This window comes from Quercus suber, unplaced genomic scaffold (genome assembly GCF_002906115.3).
Source record: "Quercus suber isolate HL8 unplaced genomic scaffold, Cork oak 2.0 scaffold_290, whole genome shotgun sequence".
Classification (NCBI taxonomy): Eukaryota; Viridiplantae; Streptophyta; class Magnoliopsida; order Fagales; family Fagaceae; genus Quercus; species Quercus suber.
Window position 1 is genome coordinate 741,640 of NW_027069746.1, and position 22,912 is coordinate 764,551.

Here is a 22,912-nt window from a genome sequence, read left to right on the forward strand (position 1 = left end):
AAATCTAATCTTGAAATTTGTGCCCGTTTCAACAAAATTTTAAATAGATCTCTTAGAAAAAAAATATAATATTCCTTTACCACCTATACACTTAAGTAAAAAGAAAGTGTTTTTTTACTCCAAGAATTTATTATTCAAGAGAAATAATAGGTCTTTTTTTTTTTTGGTAGAAGCATACTTCGACAAACAATAATTCATAATTAGAATAAGTAACTAAGTTTATGATAAGTAAGTTTAAATATTATGAGTTTATCCAATTTTTATGACATGTGGTAAAACATTTACTTAATTAGGTTCACTTATCTTATATTTAAAAAAGCAGGAAAATAAAAAAGAAACAGAAATTACTATGAATAATATAATTAATGATATGTATGTGTTGCATAGGTGAATTCACGATTATTTAATTATTTTTGTTAAGTTATATGCACAATTATTAATTTCACATCCTTTGAAAGAGAGTGAGCATATAATTGGATTGGTTTGTGAGTATTAAACTAAATCCTATTTTTTTCTAGAAGAAACCTAACTCCTATCTAGCAATAAATGGTTTGAGAAATAGATACCAAAACTAAATATTTCATCAACATGAGGCAAAAAAATCACCCTTAAATTTCCAAATCATTATGAAGTACATTCCTCAAAGTAATTCTTGAATATTATCAGCTAGCTACAACAAAGATACTAATTGTCAAGGAGCTACATGGTATTGATGTTTTAACAAATATACCCAATGGTGCTCCTAAGAGTAGTAAAGTCTTGCATGTAAATCACCAAATTATGCCCAATGCATAATTTTCCAATCATTGTATCACTATGGAATAGAGTTTAGAAGGAAGATATTTTTGCTTAACCACAATCATCTTTATAAAGAGAATGAAAGGGTGATGTCTCACCATTGTTCAACTTATTAATAGAAGTGTAATAATTCATTTATAATGAGTTTTCATCCTTGAAGCTTCTAATATACATTTTCTTTGGCCAAACACATTGAGAAATATATTCTTTGGCACCAAGACCAAGTCTTGTACTTGGAACTCTCATTATGTATTTCTCTAGAATTCATTGAATTCTTGCCAAGAACTAATACCCTAAAAATGTCCCACATAAGGGACATTTTTGCCACCATGAATTTTCAATCCAAGTGTTGCAAATACATCATCAGTTATTGAAGCATTGCCTTTGTAGTAATCAAACGCCATAGTTAAGGCCTGAAAGAAAATTTTAAAAAGGAGACTATGAATTTTCATTCATAAATCAACTTTATTGCAATCATGATTCATGTTGGAGGACTAATAAATTCATAAAAAATTTCATATTAGTCAAGAAAAGTAATGGTAGTGACAAAATTTGGTAGTAATTTTTTCAAACATATTCAAAGAATGTTATATGCTAAGTTGCAACTTCTATATGGAACTGATTCACAGTCTAGAACTATAATTCTAATAATCCTAATGTTTTAGGCTGCTTGACAAAACTTAAGAGGATAAAAAACTAACCTTGATAACCTTCAGTGGATAGGCATGCCAACCTTCCATCTTGAGAAGCACTTGATGCACAACTGACTGAAGTGAGATAGGTGCCGAAAATGTGATTATTGGAAATTTCTTCAAGTCTTTGAGGACCATTATCCAACCAAAGTAATATTAAATAATTAAAAAAAAAAGTTCAAAGATTGATAATTTTCTATTCTAGTTATACAAGAGCTTGGCAAATGAAAATTTTGAGAATGGAAGAGAAGAGGCAGTAAAAAATAGATAAAAGGCATAAAACAAAAGGAATTTGTTTTTTTCTTACGTCAAAGGGCTCTAGAAATTTGGCCAAGAGGTGAAATTTCTTTACTTAAAGGAGGCAACTGTTGGGTTACACTTCTTACAAAATAATGACCAACAATACACTACTTAACCTCACCTACTGTAGCCATACATAATAGAAGCTTGAAACTTAGGTTTTTTTTTTTTTTTTTTTTTTTTTTTTTTTTTTTTTTTTATAGAAGCTTGACACTTAGTTTTTTTTTTTTTTGGTGGCAGTTATGGTGCATGGTTATATATGATTGTGTAGTATTAGTTTTTACTCTATTGCCATTCATAGTGATTATAGAGTTCTGCAACTTTAGGAATTGGTCGTTCTTGGTCTGGAGATTACTGACTATGTATATTAGGTCCATAAAGGTATACTATCCAAGAAAGCCACTTTCAGACTGAAGTATGATAACTCATTCATTTGATTTGCGGGATTTGGCTGACCCACCGGTTATAAATTTACCCTTATTAACTGCCATCTGCAATTAGAGAGAAGTATAGGGGAAATGTTTGGTGGTTGATCTATTTGTATTAGTAAATGGGTGTGTCATTATAAGCACTAATTTCAGGACATGGACTGGAATATATCCATCATGTATAACAAAGTTAATTTTGGACTTTCCAAATGTTAAGCCCAAGATGGAAAGCTACTTGTATCTACACAAAAAATCATGTAGCTTCTTATAACATCCAGCAAAAGTCATGAACACACATGCCTCTGCACATGTTGCATTAAACACACTACCCTAGACTTCTAGTTATGTCCCTACACATTTTACCTGACTAATGTTACGGACTCAAGATCACTGACAATTACCTAGAGATTTGGACAACTCTACCTGCACCAAAAAAAATCAACTTAAGCCTTTACTTTCTTCATGACACTTAAGCATTTGTTCCTTAAATTTTATATGTCATGAGCAGATTATGTGTTTGGCTTCAATCCTAGATCTGTGGGATCCATTTGTATTTACATATATCTAGATATGGATTAACAAATTAACAGAAATTGTGTTTCTTTGTGTCAATAATAAATTCTTACTGAATTTTTTATAAAGAATTTAACTACACCATAATAAATTTATAAAATAAAAATCCCAAACAGTATTTTTTAAGAATTTAACTACACCATAAAAAATTTATAAATTAAAAAACCCAAATGCAGGTTCTCTTATTACCTTGACAGGTCGACCTCTTGACTTAACGCTGATCTTCTACGTCAGTCCTATATTCCTGGAATCATTCCAAACTTTAAAAGACCACATAGAAACCCAAAATTCAAATTCATTTAATTTCGAAAATTTGCAGCAAAAATCTCTGCGATGCTACTTTCTATGGAAACAAAAAGAGAATTCAACAAAACCTCGTGTGCTAAAAAAGCATCCCATGCGGAGTCCCTGAGATTCTCAAAGAAGCTAATAATCTGTTTTTTTTTTTTTTAAAGGAGAAAGAGAAAGACAAAGACATAGAGCATAACAATTTAGTTCTAGAGAAACAGAGAAAAAGAGAGAGATTTAGTGACCTCATGAAATTGATGCCAAGCATGGAGAACCCAAATACCTGAATCAAAACCAAATCTAACCCAAATTCCTAATCCAACCAAATACCCAAGCATAAATCGTACTTAATGCTCAATTTTCAATGGTTGGAGACCAACTGTGGTGGTGGTCTGAGATTTATATCTACGTCATTCCCTTTGTGCCTTACTACCATTTCTCTCTCTCTCTCATTACTTTTTCTGTGGGTTTTTGTATTTATAAACTCTAAACTGCATAAAGAGTACTTCATAAACTGCATAGAGAGTATTTCAAGAAGAAAAACAATTGAAGTATAAGCATCAGAGTTTTGGTTAAAACATAGATATATTGAAGATTGAAGATGCTAATTCGAATAGGAGAAGAAACAGTGAGATGATGCAAACCTTCCGTATATGTTGCAGAGAGGAGATAGGGGAAGAGCACAAATACAAACAGCATATGCCAGAGGGAGGAGATGGGTGCAGAGCATGAACCCATCTATTAAAACAGGTCTGTTTAACTCTTCTTTTGGCTTAAAATTGTGCCACAATACACTGCCATCTTTCTTTTAAACAGCCAATTTTGAGAAATTCATCTAACTCTTCTCAAATTTATGTGAAAAAATAACTGTTATAAAGTCCTCTATAAGTGGATTATGAAAAAAAAAAAAAAAAAAAAGTCCTCTAGAAGTGCACAGTTACCGCAATAAAGATGAAGCAAACATGAGCCACCAATGCTTTCAAGATTTCTAAACCTTGATTATCCAAAACCAATTATAAATACCCTTAAACTAAACCAAAATTAAACAGAAAATTAATTGAATCCAAATACTCACAAAAGTTTTTAGTATACTGAGAAAATAAATCGAATCAAAAAATCAAATCAAAACCTAATGTAACTCAAAAACATCAAACAAACATGTAGTAAAAGACAAATAGTAACAATGAATGCAAATATTAATTACGTTACATTCAAAATTTATTTTTTCTTATTTAAACATGATAAGTCACAATCCAAATTGAGTCATGTGAGTTCAAATGTAAAGAGAACACTTCAATCTTTGCATTCATTAAAGATCTTAATTCTAGCAAGAACCAAAGAAATTAAAATCTAACTGTACCTTTTAATTCTTTTATTGTAGAAGTCCCAATGTCTTTATCTGGCATGGGGAAACGGTATTCTGCAACTGGAGGGAGAAACAGAAGAAAAAAAAAAAAAAAACAATTCAGAAATTAATTTCAGTGGCAAACGAAGATATAAAAAAAAAACTGCCAAACAGGAACAAAATTCTAACCAAAAAAACAATAATCGACAAAACAAAACCCAAGAAATTGAAAAAATAAATGGGAACTGCGAAATCTCTCCTTCTCTCTTATTCTCTCTGTGCATAGGTTTGACCTCTCCAAACCTAAATCATATATAACCCCATATTTCAAAAAATCAAATCAAAACCAAATGTAACCCAAATACCTAAATAAAAATCAACCCAACCAAATTTCTCAAAACTAATTCATATTTCAAACCCATACCCAGATCTAAAAGAAAGAATGAAAAAAAAAAAAAAAACTTACCGGTGGTAGTTCTCTCAATGTCTGTCTCCTTCTCATCTCTGTATTGCAAGGTTTATTTTTTCCTCCTTCTCTATCTCTGGATCGCAAGCATCGGTGTTAAGAAAATTGAAAAGGAAGCGAAAAGAAAGTATCTGAATAGGAGAAACGAAAGGCTACAGTGATGGCAGAAGATCTGGTGGCGCCCTTCTCTCTATCTCTGCCTCTCTATTTCTCTGTCTCTATTTTCTCTCGATCTCTCTTTCTCCTTTCTCCGTGTAGCAGTCTTTTTTTTTTTTTTTTTTTGGGTCTTAAGCGGTTGGTTTTCCTTTTTATACCCATAGGGCTCCAAACAGTGTTTAACTGAGCGAAAAATTATAATTCATCGCTTTTAAGCGGTGTTCTAGCTTTACCAAACAACACAAAGTATCGCTTTTTTAAAAGTGACGTCACTTGTCTGAGTTGTCAACGCGGCCTTAATTGTAGTCACTGACTTTCTCTCAGCTTCGTCTATTATATATACTAGTGTTTAACCCGCGCAATGCGCGGGATCATTTTATGAATTAGAAAACAATCAACTTAAAATAGGGAAAGGAATGGATGGTTAGTTGTTCAGAAAATGATGTTAATGTGTAGGTGTTCTTCTAAAAGACAAACATAACTTAGCATCAACACATAATCTTGAAAAACTGTTAATTGAAATCTTGTAAGTTCTAACTAATTGGTTCTAGGTTTTTTAATACCCTCCTTATCAACTATTAATAAATTAATAAGTCCTAAACTATAGAAATCTTGCAAATGTCCACAAAGCAATTGATTTTACGGAAGATATGCTCAATCTATTTGTTGGGAAAGGTCCTTAAAAGATATTCCTTCAATAATTTAAAAATATAAATATAAAATAAGGAAAAGGTTGCAATGTTTGGTTGCTAAGAGAATTAATCATAAATTCCAAAATTTTGTTGCTAATATGCCGAATTCATGACACATTAGTGTCTAGATTGGCATAGCAATCAAATTGGTTCATTTTGCAAACTTCAAAGATAACTATTACGTATGAAACACTACTAATTAATACCACGTTTATGTCCCTTCTTCAACCTGGATTTTTGCCCAAAATATGGAGTTACAGCTTCGTCTATTATATATATATAGATATAGATTATACAATATGATATGATATGACATATATATATATATATATTAATGATTATTCATTTATAACACTTAATCACTAATCAGTAAAAGTCTAAAAAAAACTTTGTGATAAGACTTTATTATACGTACAAAATAAGCATAGAGTTTTTTTATCTTTATTTTTTAAAAAAAAGAAAGAATATTGCTATTGTGTTCATCCTTATAAGAATATAAGCACAAATTAAATTTTCATTATTTTTGACAATTTTTCTTTGGTTTAAATGAAGTTTTTCTCAAGCTTTCAGATGATGGACTTTAGATAAGATGTTCAATTTTTATACGCCAAGCAATTATTGAAAGTCTTGTACATGGAACAAATTGAGATAAGAAATTAAAAATATGGTCCATTTTGGTCGACCTTAGCTTGATTTGTCTAGACATCAATTTTCTCTCTTGCCAAAAGTCCGACTTATTTTAGGCGGAAGTTTCCTTGATTATTACTTGTATACAAAATTCCAGGATCATTAAATTGAAATAGGCCCTTACTGACCTAACCAATTGAAATAGGATGAAATTTCTTTCCATCCATACTAAACGTTGTGTACACTCCAAATTTTTTTTGTTAAGAGTTGTAGTTGAGACTATGGCCCAAAAGCTTTACTATTCAATACTTTGCGAGAAAAATTAAACACTCATTTGATGTAACAGGAAACTATATAATTTGACACTGTATACACTAAGGTCGTTCTTGATGTTATGAAATTGCTGTAGGTATTAAAAACTCTAGTTTGATTAGTTGGCAAGTCATGTTCTTTAAGCATGAAAAGTCTACAATGGAAAACTTTTATGTTCCTACAATAAATGTTTTGGAGAGAAAATTATTAGCCCCTCATCCCATTGGGAACCCCTATTTATACAAAGGAAAAAAGTTCTAATACTCTAGAGTATGCCTTAGTTACATGGAATTTTTTTTGCAATTGTGCCTAGATTTCTTTTAAAAATTTAATTATAATTTATACTCTAATTTGGTGATTTTTATATGATTTTGGTGGTTTGATTTTGATTTAGTAAATTTTCGTTATTTTTGACAAATTTTCTTTGATTCCTTTATAATTTATATCTTGCATTGGTTTAAATGAATTTTTTCTCAAGCTTTTAGAGGGTGGACTTTAGATAAGATGTTCAACTTTTATAGACCAAGCATTGATTGTAAGTCTTGTACGTGGAACAAATCGAGATAAGAAATTAAGAATAAGGTCATTTTGGTTGGCCTTAGTTTGATTTATCTAGACATCAATTTTCTCTCTTGCCAAAAGTCCGACTTATTTTAGGCAGAAGTTTTCTTGATTATTACTTGTATACAAAATTCTAGGATCATTAAATTGGAATAGGCCCTTACTGACCTAACCAATTGGAATAGGATGATATTTCTTCCCATCCACACTAAACGTTGTGTACACTCCAAATTTTTTCTGCATCTCATAATGATACGTTGTGGAAAGGTGTCATCCAAGTCCAACATGATTGAGAGTTGTAGTTGAGACTATGGCCTAAAAGCTTTACTATTCAATACTTTGTGAGAAAAATTAAACACTCATTTGATGTAATAAAAGACTATGGAATTTGACACTGTATACACTAGGGTTTGTTCTTGATGTTGTGAAATTGTTGTAGGTATTAAAAAATCTAGTTTGATTAGTTGGCAAGTCATGTTCTTTAAGCGTGAAAAGTCTACAATGGAAAACTTTTATGTTCCTACATTAAATGTTTTGAAGAGAAAATTGTTAGCCCCTCATCCCATTGAGACCCCCTATTTATACAAAGGAAAAAAGTTCCAATACTCTGGAGTTACATGGAATTTTTGTGCAATTGTGCCTAGATTTCTTTTAAAAATTTAATTATAATTTAAACTCTAATTTGGTGATTTTTATATGATTTTTGTGGTTTGATTTTGATTTAGTAAATTTTCATTATTTTTTACAAATTTTGTTTGATTCCTTTATAATTTATATATTGTGTTGGTTTAAATGAATTTTTTCTCAAGCTTTCAAAGGATGGACTTTAGATAAGATGTTCAACTTTATACGCTAAGTATTGACTATAAGTCTTGTACATGGAACAAATCGAGATAAGAATTTAAGAATATGGTCCATTTTGGTCAGCCTTAACTTGATTTGTCTAGACATCAGTTTTCTCTCTTGACAAAAGTTCGACTTATTTTAGACAAAAGTTTCCTTGATTATTACTTGTATACAAAATTCCTGGACCATTAAATTGGAATAGGCCCTTACTGACCTAACCAATTGGAATAAGATGAAATTTCTTCCCATTCACACTAAACGTGGTGTACACTCCAAATTTTTTCTACATCTCATAAAGATACGTTGTGGAAAGGTGTCATCCAAGTCCAACATGATTCAGAGTTGTAGTTGACACTATGGCCTAGAAGCATTACTATTCAATACTTTGCGAGAAAAATTAAACACTCATTTGATGTAACAGGAGACTATGGAATTTGACACTGTATATACTGGGGTTTGTTCTTGATGTTGTGAAATTATTGTAGGTATTAAAAACTCTAGTTTGATTAGTTGGCAAGTCATGTTCTTTAAGCGTGAAAAGTCTACAATAGAAAATTTTTATGTTCCTACAATAAATATGTTAGAGAGAAAATTATTAGCCCCCCATCCCATTGGGACCCCCCTATTTATACAAAGGAAAAAAGGTCCAATACTCCTGAGTATGACTTTGTTACATGGAATTTTTGTGCAATTAGGCCTAGATTTCTTTTACAAATTTAATTTTAATTTAAACTCTAATTTAGTGATTTTTATATGATTTTTGTGGTTTGATTTTGATTTAGTATAGATATATTAGCCAAAAGAAACAAAGGTAGAGCTATTAAAGAAATCTGTACTTTTAAATTAGCAATTACCGATGGCCAACGCTACATTGTCATTTGTGGTTGTGGTATGAATAACCGGTATGTTGTTTGGGCGACTAATTGAGGCAAAGAAATTAACCATATTAAAACGGATTAGCAACTTTTTCTTTCTCCTTTACCATTTATGGTATGTATATGCCTTTTTCACATATGCTCAAGTGAAGTACCCATTAGGATTTTCCTTAATTATGATAAAAATATTAATTTTTTTAAAGGAAGTTCTATAATATTTATTGAATGATATATATATATATATGTCGAGGGTCATGTAGCTGAATTGACATCTCCCCATACACAAAGTGTTTAGGTTTAAGGGAGAAAATGTTCAAATTGCGGGAGTCAGGGAGAAAATGTTCAAGTTGTGGGGTTGGCATACATATTGTAATTATTTCTAAATAAAAAAAGATATATATATATATATATATATGTATGTATGTATGTATGTATGTATGTATGTATATATTGTTTTCCTTGAGCAAAAGCAGTTGAGATGGAAGTGTGGAGTGGATGGTTGTTTTTTTTTTTTCTTTAGTCCTTGAGTATTTTGGGTTTTTCCAAATGAGTAATGGCTCCTCTTGGGCTCCTAAAATTTTTGGTTTATTGATTTTGCTATCTATAACTTGATTCTTCTTTACCTAATAAAGTTTGGAACTTTTTGCAAGTACATTTTTTCTTCAAGAAAATGAATAGAAATCTCCCTTCATGTTCATGCTCATGTTAATGTTCATATTTGTATCTTTTGCAATACTCAATAAGTTGTTTACTCATTTTGTGAATTATCAATTGTAGTTTAAAAAAAGTATAAACACAATATTGTTCAATTAAACTAACTAACAACATTCCAATCATTATGTGCATAGCTAGGTTATGAAATGGTTGTTCAGTTTATTTAAGAAATGTGATCTAGTTAATAAAAATTAAAACATACAATAACTTTCATGCGTAGTTATTAATTATGCCTTTACGTATATGTTATGCATTTTATGAGTTTTATTTTTGATAAATTCAAAGGAATCAATGGGTTGAAAAATCTCCGGATGCTCTTGATCTAGTAGAGTGAGTCTTGAAAAACCAAAGGAAATCAGTAGAGAAGACCGGTGGAAGCCGGCCTTTAATTCTCCGATGGTAAAGTTAGTAAATTGAAGGAGAGAAGAGCCCTCAATACTTAATTTCTTATCTAAAATTTTTACCAAAGAAAAAAGTCCCCTTACCTCTGCGCAGAAGGGCCTTTATATAGTGTTAGAAATCGGTTATTTTTCCTAATCGTCGTAGAGTTTGGAGGATTCAGAGGGTAACTTCCTTAACTGTCATAAAGGTCACCTCTTCAGGAATTGTGTTGAGATTCAAGCAATATGACTTTTGGTTGAAAGTGTGCTTACTCTAACTCTTGGTGAATTTACCTCGTCCATCACTAATGAAGGACGAGGTTCACAATCCATTCGTCCTTCATTGGACGAGTGCGTAGAAGGACGAGGTTCACAGTCCACTCGTCCTTCATTGGACGAGTGTGTAGAAAAAGAAGAATGATGGTAAAGGAGGGACGAATGTACTAACCACTCGCTCTCAGTTCTGAACATTGCTATGGACGACCATATGGACGAGTGATTGACTTGGTGTTTTTCTTGCACCATTAGTTGCCCCCTTGCCCATGTGTCGTCCAAGGACATGTAGTAATTTACTCCTCTGGAGGGATGAGTTTTTTTCTAATAATCAGAGATGCCACACGTCACAATCTAATTGGTGGTTCATTTCGTCGGTTCATTTTTTCGAGACGAATGCCACATGTCAGTGTTTGATTGGTCGTGTCGTTTCATATGCTCTGGTCAACCATCTATAAATAGTGGAATGCCCCCATTACCCTCTTACTTCTGAGATTTTTCCTCCTTGACATCCCTCGTCTAGAGCCTCGTCTAAGACTTTCCTGTGTCCATAGTTTCAGTGCGTCCTAGATCCAGGTATTCCCTCTCTCCTCGTCTTTTAGGTTTTCAAAAATTTCCTTTTTAGAAAATTTCAGGAATCACCATTTCCTCGTCTAGTGATAGTACAGAAAAAGTCATAGACGAGTATTACGATGGGAGTAGTAATAACTCTAGTGATACTAGTAGTAGGCAGTAGGGGAAACACTACTGACGAGGAGTATGTCTCAGGGGTCCCTGGGGTTCCTTTAGAAGAAATACAAAAACAACTTAGGAAAACTGTAGGGTCCCAGGTAGGTACCTCGTCTTCCATCCCTCCGTCCAATCCTTTGGACGAGACGGAGGTAACTGTATATAGCTGTGTTGTAGATATTCCTTCAAAGACAGACAAGGAAAGATTAAACAATCTTAGGGAGTGGTACCAAATCCCGGACGAGTTTAATCCTAGATTACCCGTCCGTGGAGAGTGATGTTGCAACCCTCATTTTGGAATAGGTGTATACGAGGCCTACCTTCTTGGAGGTCTTAGATTTCCTTTAAATTCTTTTATCAGAGAACTGCTATTTAGATTAGGTTTAGGGGTGTGTTAGTTCAACCTAAATGCGTGGAGGTTAATCGTCTCTATGCAAATTTTGTGGAGGGAAGTATTTGGAGGGGATCGTCCTATTACTGTGGACGAGTTCCTCTATTGCTATAAACCTTCCAAGATTCATCAATCTCCTAGCTTTTATCAATTCACAGCCAGGAGTAAAGACTGTAGACTGGTGAAATCCCTGGCCTTGTCTGACAGAAAATGGAAGACGGAGTTTTTCTTCGTCTCTGGATTCTGGGCTGGAAATCCTATAGACGTTGGCCGGGATTCTTTTGGTCGTTTTATTGGGGACCTAGGGAACCTTCGTCCTGAGGGTAAGTCCCTTAGCTTTCCCCTTCTTTTCACTTGCCTTTCACTTAGTAACTCATTTAATCTTGGTTTATTTTATTACAGCTGTTGGACGACCCACTTTGAGCAAGTTGCACCATGACCGCGTCCACAGGGCTCGTCTACATGTAGACAGGGATTTACATTCTTTGGTCACCCTTAGACGACTAGCTAAGTGGGGTTTAGGTCTTAACCCATCTGATATTGCACTTGCACACGAGATCACAGTGAGAAAAAGTAAGTAAATTCTTTTGCATTCCTTACATCTTTTATTTTCATTTTTCTAAGTAAATTCTCTTCGTCCCTTTACAGGAATGGCAACCATGAGAGGTAACAAAGGGAAGGAAGTAGGTGTAGAAGGGAACTGTCCTGAGTTTGAACGCCAGGCTCGTCCCACTGCTGGGGAAAAAAGGAAAACTATCTCCAAAAACTTGGACTTGGAGAACCTCCCCAGCAGGCGAGGTAAAAAAGTTAAGCATGGCTCGTCTCAGGTGATCAAGCCCACTCCGTCCTCTTAGCAACCTGCCAAAGTTTATGAGGTTGACTCATCCACTCCTGTGGAGTCTACTCCGTCTAAGACTCCTTCGTCCAAAGCTGCGCCTTTCTCGTCTCAACCATCCCAGAGGGCCCTCTCTAATATCATTGAAAATGAAAATTTGGCCTGGGAGCATTTTAAAAGTGCTGTGACGGACGAGGACATGTCTGCTATGACATGTCCCTGAGGGACTTTGAACACTCTGCCGTTCATGACCTCTTCAAGGTAAAACTTTTTCCATCGTCTTGACTAAATGTTTATCATGACTAAATGTACATTTTTCTCCTTTTTTTTTTTTTTTTTGTTTAATCTAAACCTGTTTTGTTGTTGACTTTTTCCAGGGCATGTCTAAGTTCATAGCTGCGTCCAGACAGGCCACTGGGTTGGACAAGACGAGGATTTTACTAGAGACGAGGATACAGGAGCTAAAAGAAGATGCTAGGCAATGGGCCGAGGTGGCTGCCAAGACGACGGAGGAGGCGAAGGATCTTAAAGCTTTGGTTGAGGAGTTGAAGGTTAATGCTGTAGAGAAGGATGCTCGTCTTGAAGACTTGCAAAGGAAGATCAACGAGCAAAGCATTCTCCTTTCCAAGGCTAAGGAAGATGCAGTGGCTGAGTTTAAAGCATCCAAGCAATATACAGATGCTTTGGACACCAACTACGCAGCAGGGTTTGAAGACTTCAGGATGGACGCTACTGAGAAGTTCCTTGATGTGGACTTCAGCTCCATCGTACTGAATCTGGACCCTGCCACCACTAGCTCTCTCCTTGGTCTTGACTCTAAGGACGCCAACATAGAGGACGACGCCATAACTCAGCCTCAGGACGACCCCAATCCAGACTCCTCAGTTTAGAAAACACTTTGATGACATTTGTTATGTTTGAGTTTAGTTCTCTTCTTCTTTTTTTGAAGAAAATATATGTAACTCAAATACATTTAATTCGTCCATGTTTAAGGACGAATCTTGATAAAACAGTTAAAAGGGTGTTTATGACGTTTCTAATCCGCCCTTGATAAACAATTAAATGTGTACTGTTTGCTTTATTTGCATGGACGAGTGTCTATTTTTTATACTTGATTTTGTTTTACTCGTCTATATTTTATACACAAACTCAAACCATTTTTATTGGAATTCTCACTTGAGTGTAATTTATCCGTGTAAAATGATAACAAAACTTCACTTGAAATGGTTTAAGTAAATAGGCACTACTCGTCCTTAGACTTGCCTGTGCTTTTATCTCGTCCATGAGATGCCCTCTTCTTTGAAGTAGGTGATTTAAACAAGTTCAAAACGCCCATGTTGTCCCTCGTCCATGGTATGATTAGGTATCATCTTCTACCCTCCCCCATTCTATGGACGAGCATGCCCTGGTTTTGCTTGTGATTTGATGTGCCAGCTCTATCTCGTCCTTAGCTTTGGACGAGAGTGCTTTATTTCATCCTTTACTAAGGAAAACTTGAGATTACATCTCTGCGTCCAGAGAATTTTCTCGTTTTAAGCTTTTCAGCTGTTTTCAAGTCATTATGAACAAAAAGCAGTGCTTGAATCATGGATTTACACAACATTATGTACATTCCACAAATATTGTTCACAATACATTGTTCATAGATGAGGCATGTTTTAAGAAACTAATGCCTGCCTTAAAAGAAAACCAAACCATAAACTTGTCCTTAACACAACAACAAGACAAATTAAATAAAGTCTTTTATATAGAATAGTTTATGTAGTCTTCAGACTCGTTCGAAGTCATGTTCATCTACGCTTGCATTTTATTGATAGTACTTCCTCAAGTGCTCCACATTCCAAGGATGCTCTAACTTCCTCCCATCCAGTGCTTCCAAGTAATAGGACCTTTGTCTTTTGCAGTTGACGACTCTGTAGGGGCCTTCCCAATTTGGTCCCAACTTCCCGTGAGCTGGGTTCTTTGTTGCCAGGGAAACCCTTTTTAAAACGAGGTCTCCTACGCTGAAACGCCTTAGCTTCACCATTGCATCATACTGTCTAGCCATAAGGTTCTTGTAACTTGCCATCCTTTGTTCAGCGTCCATCCTTACCTCGTCTATGAGATCAAGGTTCAAACGGAGTTGCTCCTCATTATCTTTGTCTTGATACGCCACCACTCTATGATTAGCCATATGCACTTCTGCAGGTATGACCGCTTCTGCTCCATAGGTTAGCTTGAAAGGAGTCTCCCCTGTAGGAGTTCTCGCTGTCGTCCTATATGCCCACAAAACACCTGGTAGCTCATCTGGACATACTCCCTTAGCCCCCTCAAGCCGAGTCTTGATCAACTTTAGCAAGGATCGGTTTGCAACTTTTGCTTGGCCGTTAGCTTGTGGGTGGGCTGGTGAGGAGTAATGATTTTGAATTCCAAAATGTAGGCAAAAATCTCTAAAAAGTGCATTATCAAATTGTCGTCTGTTGTCTGATATCAGCACCCTGGGTACTCCAAATTTGCACACAATGTTCTTCCACACGAAGTTTTTGACATTCTGTTGCGTAATGTTAGCCAAGGGTTCAGCTTCTACCCACTTGGTAAAATAATCAATACCAACTACGAGAAATTTCATTTGTCTTACGCCTAGTGGGAATGGACCCAGAATGTCTAGTCCCCATTGTGCAAAAGGCCAGGGGGCCGTCATTGGAGTCAAATACTCTGATGGTTGCTTGGGGACGTTGCTGAACCTCTGGCATTGGTCGCAGACCTTGACGTAGGCCTTAGCGTCAGCTTGCATGCTAGGCCAATAATACCCTGCACGGACGATTTTGTGGACGAGTGATCTGGCTCCTGAGTGATTGCCACACGCTCCTTCGTGGATTTCCCTTATTATGTAGTTTGCTTCGTCCGGTGCCAAACACCTTAGATAAGGCTGGGAAAAACCTCTTTTATAAAGAATCTCATCCATTAGAACGTACCTGGCTTCCCTTACCCTCAGCTTTCTTGCCTCGTCCTTCTCTTCTAGGAGTCGTCCGTCTTTCAGGTACGACACAATTGGAGTCATCCAACTTGTCCTGCCTTCTACCTGTTGTACTTCTGGGATGTCTATACTTGGCATATATTAAATGTTATCAATTTCGTCTACGGCTTCACTCGCTGAGGCTTCTTTCGCCAAAGCATCAGCTTCCATGTTTTCTTCCCTTGGGATCTGAACGAAGTTCACTTCCTCAAACTTTTTAACAAGGCGCATCACTTTGTTTAGATATTTCCTCATCCGCTCTTCCTTGGCTTCAGACACACCATTCACTTGGCCTATGATTAGCTGAGAATCTCCCAGGACAAGGAGTGACTCTGCTTCAACGGACTTGGCCAATTCCATCCCTCTGAGAAGAGCTTCATACTCGGCTTCATTATTAGTTGTTTGGTACTGCAAACGAACCTTGTGTTTTAATTTGTCTCCCTCTGGAGATTGTAACACCACACCTACTCCTCCTGCATACTGCGTAGACGAACCATCCACATAAACCACCCACTTAATGCTTTCCTTCTCACCCACCTCGTCACAATTCAAAGTAAACTCTGCAATGAAATCTGCCAAAGCTTGAGCTTTTATGGCATGCCTCGGTTGGTACTTTATGTCAAACTCATTGAGCTTGACGGCCCATTGGATCAAACGTCCTGCAGCCTCTAGTTTGTTCATTGCCTTCTTGAGTGGGTGATCTGTCATGACATTAATGATATGAGCCTGAAAGTAATGCCTTAGCTTTCTGGAGGCTGTTATCAATGCAAAAGCCAATTTCTCCATCAACGGATATCATCCTTCTGCTCCCCTCAGTGCTCTGCTGGTATAGTACATAGGTCTTTGTACCTTGTCTTCCTCCCTCACTAATGCTGAACTCACAGCATGTGGGGTAACTGCCAGATATAAATACAACTCTTCCCCTTGCACGGACGGGCTTAACAAAGGGGCCTTGGTAAGGTATGTCTTCAAATCTTCAAATGCTTTCTGACACTCATCATTCCATTCAAATGCTTTTTTAAGAACCTTAAAAAATGGCAGGCACTTGTCAGTAGCTTTGGAAACAAACCTGTTGAGGGCGGTGACTCGTCCGGTAAGTGATTTGACTTCTTTAACACTGCTCCGAGGCTTCATATTCAATATTGCATGGATTTTATCAATAATGCCTCAATGTATTGAATGTTTCTTGCAAGTCGTCCAGATGCCTGTCTTCGTCCTGAGTTTTTACTAACATGTCGTCTATATAGACTTCCATATTCCACCCGATCTGTGGACGAAACATATGATTGACCAACCGTTGGTATGTTGCCCCAGCATTTTTCAAACCGAAAGGCATCACTTCATAACAAAATAATCCCTGACTGGTGACAAAGGACGTCTTCTCTTGGTCTGCTTCGTCCATCCGAATCTGATTGTACCCAGAGAAAGCGTCCAAGAAACTGAGTAATTTGTGGCCCGCAGTAGAATCTACCAGCTGATCAATGCGTGGTAACGGGTAACTATCCTTTGGGCAAGCCTTGTTTAGGTCAGTGAAATCAACGCACATTCTCCACTTGCTATTCGCCTTTTTGACCATAACTACGTTGGCCAACCACTCAGGATAGTATACCTCTCGAATGAACTTCGCCATAATCAGCTTCTGAACTTCCTCCTTAACAGCATTGTCTCTCTCTGGGGCAAACACCCTCTTCTTTTGCCGCACTGGTTTGGAGGAAGGGCATACACTCATATGGTGGGTAATGACACTGGGATCTATGCCCTGCACATCTTCGTGACTCTATGCAAACACATCCCTATTTCTTTTCAAAAAACAAATAAGATCTTTCTTGATCTTTACTTCCAAATCTGCCCCAATCCTGGTACATTATCATCTAAAGGAACATCTTCCAATGCTTCAATAAGTTCTGCCACAACTTTCTTTTCTTCAATAGTCATTGTTTAAATTTGCTCGTCCGCAGCCAACATGGCCAAATAACACTCTCTTGCCGTTAGTTGGTCTCCCTGTACTTGGCCTATCCCATGCTCCGTCGGGAACTTGACTGACAAGTGGTAGGTAGATGTTATGGCCTTCCACCTATTTAGAGTTGGACTCCCAATTATGGCATTGTAAGAGGACGAACAATCAACCACAAGGAAGTTCACCTCCTTGGTAACTTGCTGCGGATATGCCCCCACTGCCACTGGTAACAAAATGCTACCCACAAATTGTATCTTCATTCCACCAAATCCCACTAGAGGGGAGCTTGCTTGTTGCAGCCGATCTCGTCCTAACCTCATTTGCTGAAAGGCTGGATAATACAAAATATCAGCCGAGCTTCTATTGTCTATCAACACCCTTCTGGTCTTGTAATCAGCAATAAGGAGAGTGATGACAATAACGTCGTCATGGGGGTGGTGGATTTTCTCTGCATCCTCGTTCGTGAAGGTAATCTTCTGCTCGTCCGTAGTTCTCTCACTTGGTAATCGTCCAGAGAGTTGAGCGTTCTGTACTGCTTTCAAATATGCCTTCTTCGACTTGGACGACTGTCCTGTAGGACTTCCCCCTAGGATGATCCTTATTTCTCCAAGCGGTGGTCGTGATGTCTCCTCTACCTTTGCTTTCAATTTCTCATCCTTGTGGTCTCGTCCAAGGAAATTCCTCAACTTTCCTTGCCTGGTGAGATTTTCAATTTGCTGCTTCAAATCAAAGCATTCATCCGTATCATGCCCATGATCCCTATGGAAACGACAATACTTGTTCCGATTGCGCTTGTTGGGATCCCCCTTCATCTTCTCTGGCCACTTCAAAGAAGGCTCGTCCTTTATTTGCATAAGAACTTGCTCAAGTGGCACGTTCAAGGGGGTATACTGTTGATTCCGTGCTGAAGGGCCTGCTTTCTTTTCTCGATCCCTCTTATCTTCCGTCCGTCCCTTCTTAGGACGAGGACCTTGTTCCGACTGACGCGTTGTGTTGGCTTCAACCTTCTCAACTCTCTTCCTCTTCTTGGCTATGATAGCATCCTCTGCATTCATGAAGTTCTGGGCTGAATGAACTAGCTCAGCCATAGTTTGAGGCGCCTGTTCATATAACTTATGGATAAATAGATCAGAATGAACGCCATTATAAAATGTTGCCAGGAGGAGTTTATCGTCCACCTCGTCCACCGCCAAGGCGTCCCTGTTGAAACGCGTGATGAAGGACCGCAAACTCTCATTCTCCCCTTGCTCTATGGTTAGCAAACTGGACGAGGAACGTTTGTGCCTCTGCCCTCCAATGAAATTGTTGACGAACAACTTGCTCAGCTCTTCAAAGGACGCCACTGTATTAGAAGGTATTTTGCTGAACCACACTCGTGCTGGTCCTTTCAAGGTAGTAGAAAAAGCGCTGCACATTATTTCATCTGGAACTCCTTGAAGATGCATAGTAGTTTTAAAGGTGGCAATATGGTCAAAAGGGTCTCGCGTCCCGTCATACGAATCTAAAGGAGGCATCTTGAATTTAAGTGGCAAAGGATGAGCATTGACGGACGCCACGAAGGGGGAATCAGTCCTGTGAACTAAGTCTTCCACAGGGTTTGTTTTCCTCATGTTTTCCTTCATCTCGTCCATGACCCTTCTCATTTGATCCATTTCTCTTTCTAAGTGAGGTACCCTCCGTGAAACAGTACCTCTTGACTGATTGTCAGTTTCAACATTCCTTTCCTCCTCTTGACTCTGGGCCCGTTCTCCAGCATTCCGTTCATAAGGCTATTTCCTTAACTCAAGTTGTCTAACCAACTCTTGGTTTTGACGAGTTAATTCTGCCATAGCGGCAGCCATGGATTGCACATGTTGGAATGAGGGTGGTTGCATGGTGGGTGCTGACTGACGGTCGCAGTGAGGCTTACTAGATGCGTCCCTGCTATGTTGAGGGTCTGGACTCGTTGCCCTAGATCTTGTCCGAACCATTTCAACCCTTGATTGGAGAAAGAAATTATGGAACTTAAATTAAGTCCCAATGACAACAGATTTTTTACGTTTCAATAAATTAAGTCCCCACAAACGGCGCCAACTGATAAATTCTAAGAGATCAATGGGCTGAAAAATCTCCGGATGCTCTTGATCTTGAGTAATGAGTCCTGGAAAACCAAAGAAAGTCAGAGAAGACCGGTGGAAGCCGGCCTTTAATTCTCCGATGGTAAAGTTAGTAGATTGAAGGAAAAAAGAGCCTTCAAGACTTCCTTAACTTCTTCTCTAGAATTTTCCAAAAGAGAGAAAAAGTCCCTTTACCTCTACGCAGAAAGGCCTTTATATAGCGTTAGGAATCGGTTATTTCTCCTAATCGTCGTAGAGTTTGGAGGATTCAGAGGGTAACTTCCTTAACCTTCATAAGGGTCACCTCTTCGGGACTTGTGTTGAGCTTCAAGCAATATGACTTTTCAACATGACTCTTGGTTGAAGGTGTGCTGAGTGTAACTCTAAGTGAACCTACCTCGTCCACCATTAAGGATGGACGAGGTTCTCTGCTCACTCGTCCTTCATTGGACGAGTGAATGGAAGAAGAAGAAGGACGGCAAAGGAAGGACGAACGTATCAACTATTTGCTTTCCATTCTGCACATTGCTATGGACGACCAAATGGGCGAGTGATTGACTTGGTGTTTTTCTTGCACCATCAACTAGTACAAGCAGGAATGGGCTTGGGCCTATTACATTGGGCTAATATGTCTAATATATATCTCTAACATAGAAATTAGAGGATTGAATTGAACGAAGTTAAAGTTCAATAATTGAATTGAATTTTAGGTGAAATTAGAAGGTGTAATTTGTAATTTAGCCAAATATTTAACAAAATTCAAATAAAACTGAAAAAGCATTCGACATCAACCTGAACAATTACTTCCAAAATTTATCTATGAATAGTAGCCTAATACACTTATTGGGTACTGCTCAGCAACAAACTAAATAAATATATTTTTTATTCAGCCCCTAACTCAACTGTTTCATCTCAGAGCTCTCCTTCTCTCCGATAGACGTAGATTGATGGAAACGGAGGATGAGGATGGTGGTCAAGTTATTCATGGTGGTTGGATTTCATAGTGGTGGTCTAGCCAAATTTTGTGGGTTTACTGAATTTCATGGTGGTGGTGGATATCAGTCTTCTTCCTTTGTGAGGGTGTGTGAAAGGACAAAGTTTAACTACAAACTTAGTTGTAGTCTAAGACTATAACTTCACTCAATATTCTTTTATTGGATGTGAATATTGACAAATCCACTAGTGGATAACATTTTCTTTTTATATCTTTCATACTTGCAAATTTTCAAAAAATCAAAAATCAATAGTTATGTTATCAATTAATTGTTTAAATTGCACATTTTTGTTGTCTAAAACTATGCATAAAATTAAAATAAGTTCATGGATCATATAGTAAGCAACATCTAATTGGCACAAAATTTGACATGTATATTAAGAGTGTAAAGAACACATAATTCAATGTTAGATTTTCAAAATATGTAGCAATGCTAATTTTTTTAAAGGAAGTTGTAGCCTTCAACTATAACCAGAGAGACTATAGTTTTAAGTTACATACAACCAAATTTGTAGTTAAACTTTATCATATATGTAATACCTACAAGGAGACTAAGGTTTATTATGCTAATGAGAGACTCCAGTTGACACTTTGATCAACTCACTTTATGGATTTGTTTGATTTCCATGAGGACCCCTCACTTTTTTTCATTGTACGGTCTTTTTTTCTTTTTTCTTTTTATGAGAAAAAGGTAAGTAATTTTATTGAACTAAATCAAATTTTAATACATTATTCAAGTCACTAGGTAGCTCTTCTATCCATATATACATTAGTGTCTGCAAATAGAACTGCTCGTCTAACAAGAGCATGGGCTAAGTTGTTCCATCCATACACCCCTTTTTACATGTTGAAAATTGCAACTCAGTAAAGTAGAACTAAGGCATCGAATCTCTTCTTTTCTCCAATTGTATGGTCTTTATATGTCCATAAACTATTTGCGTTTGAGTTGGAAATATTTTAAATTTTATTAGCTAGGTTCTATGGTAATATTATTAACTGTAGTTTATAATCGCTAAAAAAAGGAATATAATAGGTACAATTAGCTCCTTAAAAAAAAAAAAAAAAAAAAAAAAAAGGTACAATTAAATATATTAACATTTACATCTTAATGTTTTAAAAAAAAATTATATCTTAATTATATATTTTTATATATAAAAACATCTAAATATATTTGCGCATTTTGTGCTATTGGAAAAGTTTAATATTGTATTTTGACAGCTGGTAAATTTTAACAATTAATGCTCCTATTTTCAAACATAAAATATTTACATGTAAAATATTTTTAGTAAAATATTTTAGCTGTTTGGTATGACAAATAAAATTTTTCAAGCAAACCACTAAAATCGATGGCTTAACACCTTAGCCGTTGATATTGGAGGTTTGATGACTAGGCCATTGGAACCAACAATTAGAGTGGTGGTCAGACTGACAAACTAATCAACAAAATGGTGTTGTCGGTTACTGGACCTCTGGCACGTATTGCAGTGTAGCATCTTTGGTCACCGGATAGCCGATACTGATAGCCAATGTGGCATTTTCAGTCATCAAACCGCCTGCACTAGTTGCCAGAGCGAAGTCTCCAGACACCAAACTACTAGCATTTGTCACCAAAGCGGAGTCATCGAACACCAAACCAATGACACTGGTGGCCGAAGCGAAGTCTCCGACCACTAGATCTCCATCACCAATCACTGGAACAAAGTCTCCGGCCATCAGACATTGGCACTAATCATCAGAGTGGTGTCTCTAACCACCAGACCGGTAACCTAGCATTAAATAAGGAGGGGAAGCCATTGTTTGTTTTTGAAAAATATTTTACCAAATTTTTAGATGTTAAATATTTTTCAATTTTTTATAAAGAATTTTACAAGTTTGACTATATTTTATCTACAAACAAATACCTAAAAATGGAAAAACATTTTCTAAAAAATATTTTAATTCAAAACAATCAAAGCGTAAAGAAGAATAAGTAGAAGTTATGAATGTTGTCACAATGACATTACAACCCAAAAACCCTCAACCAACTCACCAAGGAAGACAATTCCCATCTCAGTAGTTAAATTTTTTTTTTTTTTTTTTTTTAAAGTTCCCATTATATGCCTCATATGCTATATGATTGATTAAATTGTGTTTGAGTTAAAAGTATTTTAAATTTTATTAACAACATGCTGTTGTAATAATGTTGATTGTATTTATTAAATTTTACTTTTAAAAAAATGTTGAATGTCTTATAACAGCACTAAAAAAGTACTACATTTACTATGATTAAATTTTTTTTTGTACTACATTTACTATGATTATTGATTATTTTTATTTTTATTTCATTATTCAATAATTGAAGGAAATAGGATTTAAACCCTACATTTCTTCAATGAAAATACCAAAAAGTATTAGTTGAATTGAACTACAAATTCTTTTAACACATGATGTATTTATCATTAAAAATTTAAATGTTTAAAAATTTAATTTGTAGTTGAATTGGCACCTCCCTATTCACAAAAGTGCTTAGGAGTTTAAAAGAAAAAGGGTTTGAGTTACAGGGTTAGTAGCATATTGTAATTATCTAAAAAACATGTATTCAAATTTTTT

The 22,912-nt window shown here is 36.1% G+C and overlaps 1 protein-coding gene and 1 long non-coding RNA gene across 4 annotated transcripts; both read right to left on the reverse strand.

Moving 5' to 3' along the window:
- Positions 1-842: 842 nt before the first annotated feature.
- Positions 843-5,903, reverse strand: LOC112036268 (uncharacterized). Of its 3 annotated transcripts, XR_010632478.1 has the most exons (6): positions 4,891-5,903; positions 4,440-4,505; positions 3,166-3,225; positions 2,981-3,035; positions 1,500-1,615; positions 843-1,211 (listed from the first exon to the last, which is right to left on the reverse strand). It is a non-coding gene; the product is annotated as an uncharacterized LOC112036268 (long non-coding RNA). The 3 variants fall into 3 exon arrangements; XR_010632477.1 differs by lacking the exon at positions 3,166-3,225 and having other exon boundaries at positions 1,500-1,565; positions 4,891-5,783; XR_010632476.1 differs by lacking the exon at positions 3,166-3,225 and having other exon boundaries at positions 4,891-5,762.
- An 11,311-nt stretch (positions 5,904-17,214) lies between these two features.
- LOC136071153 (uncharacterized) lies at positions 17,215-18,885 on the reverse strand. Its single transcript, XM_065782118.1, has one exon. The coding sequence runs from the start codon at positions 18,883-18,885 to the stop codon at positions 17,215-17,217; it is 1,671 nt and encodes a 556-aa protein (XP_065638190.1).
- Between the last annotated feature and the right edge of the window lie 4,027 nt (positions 18,886-22,912).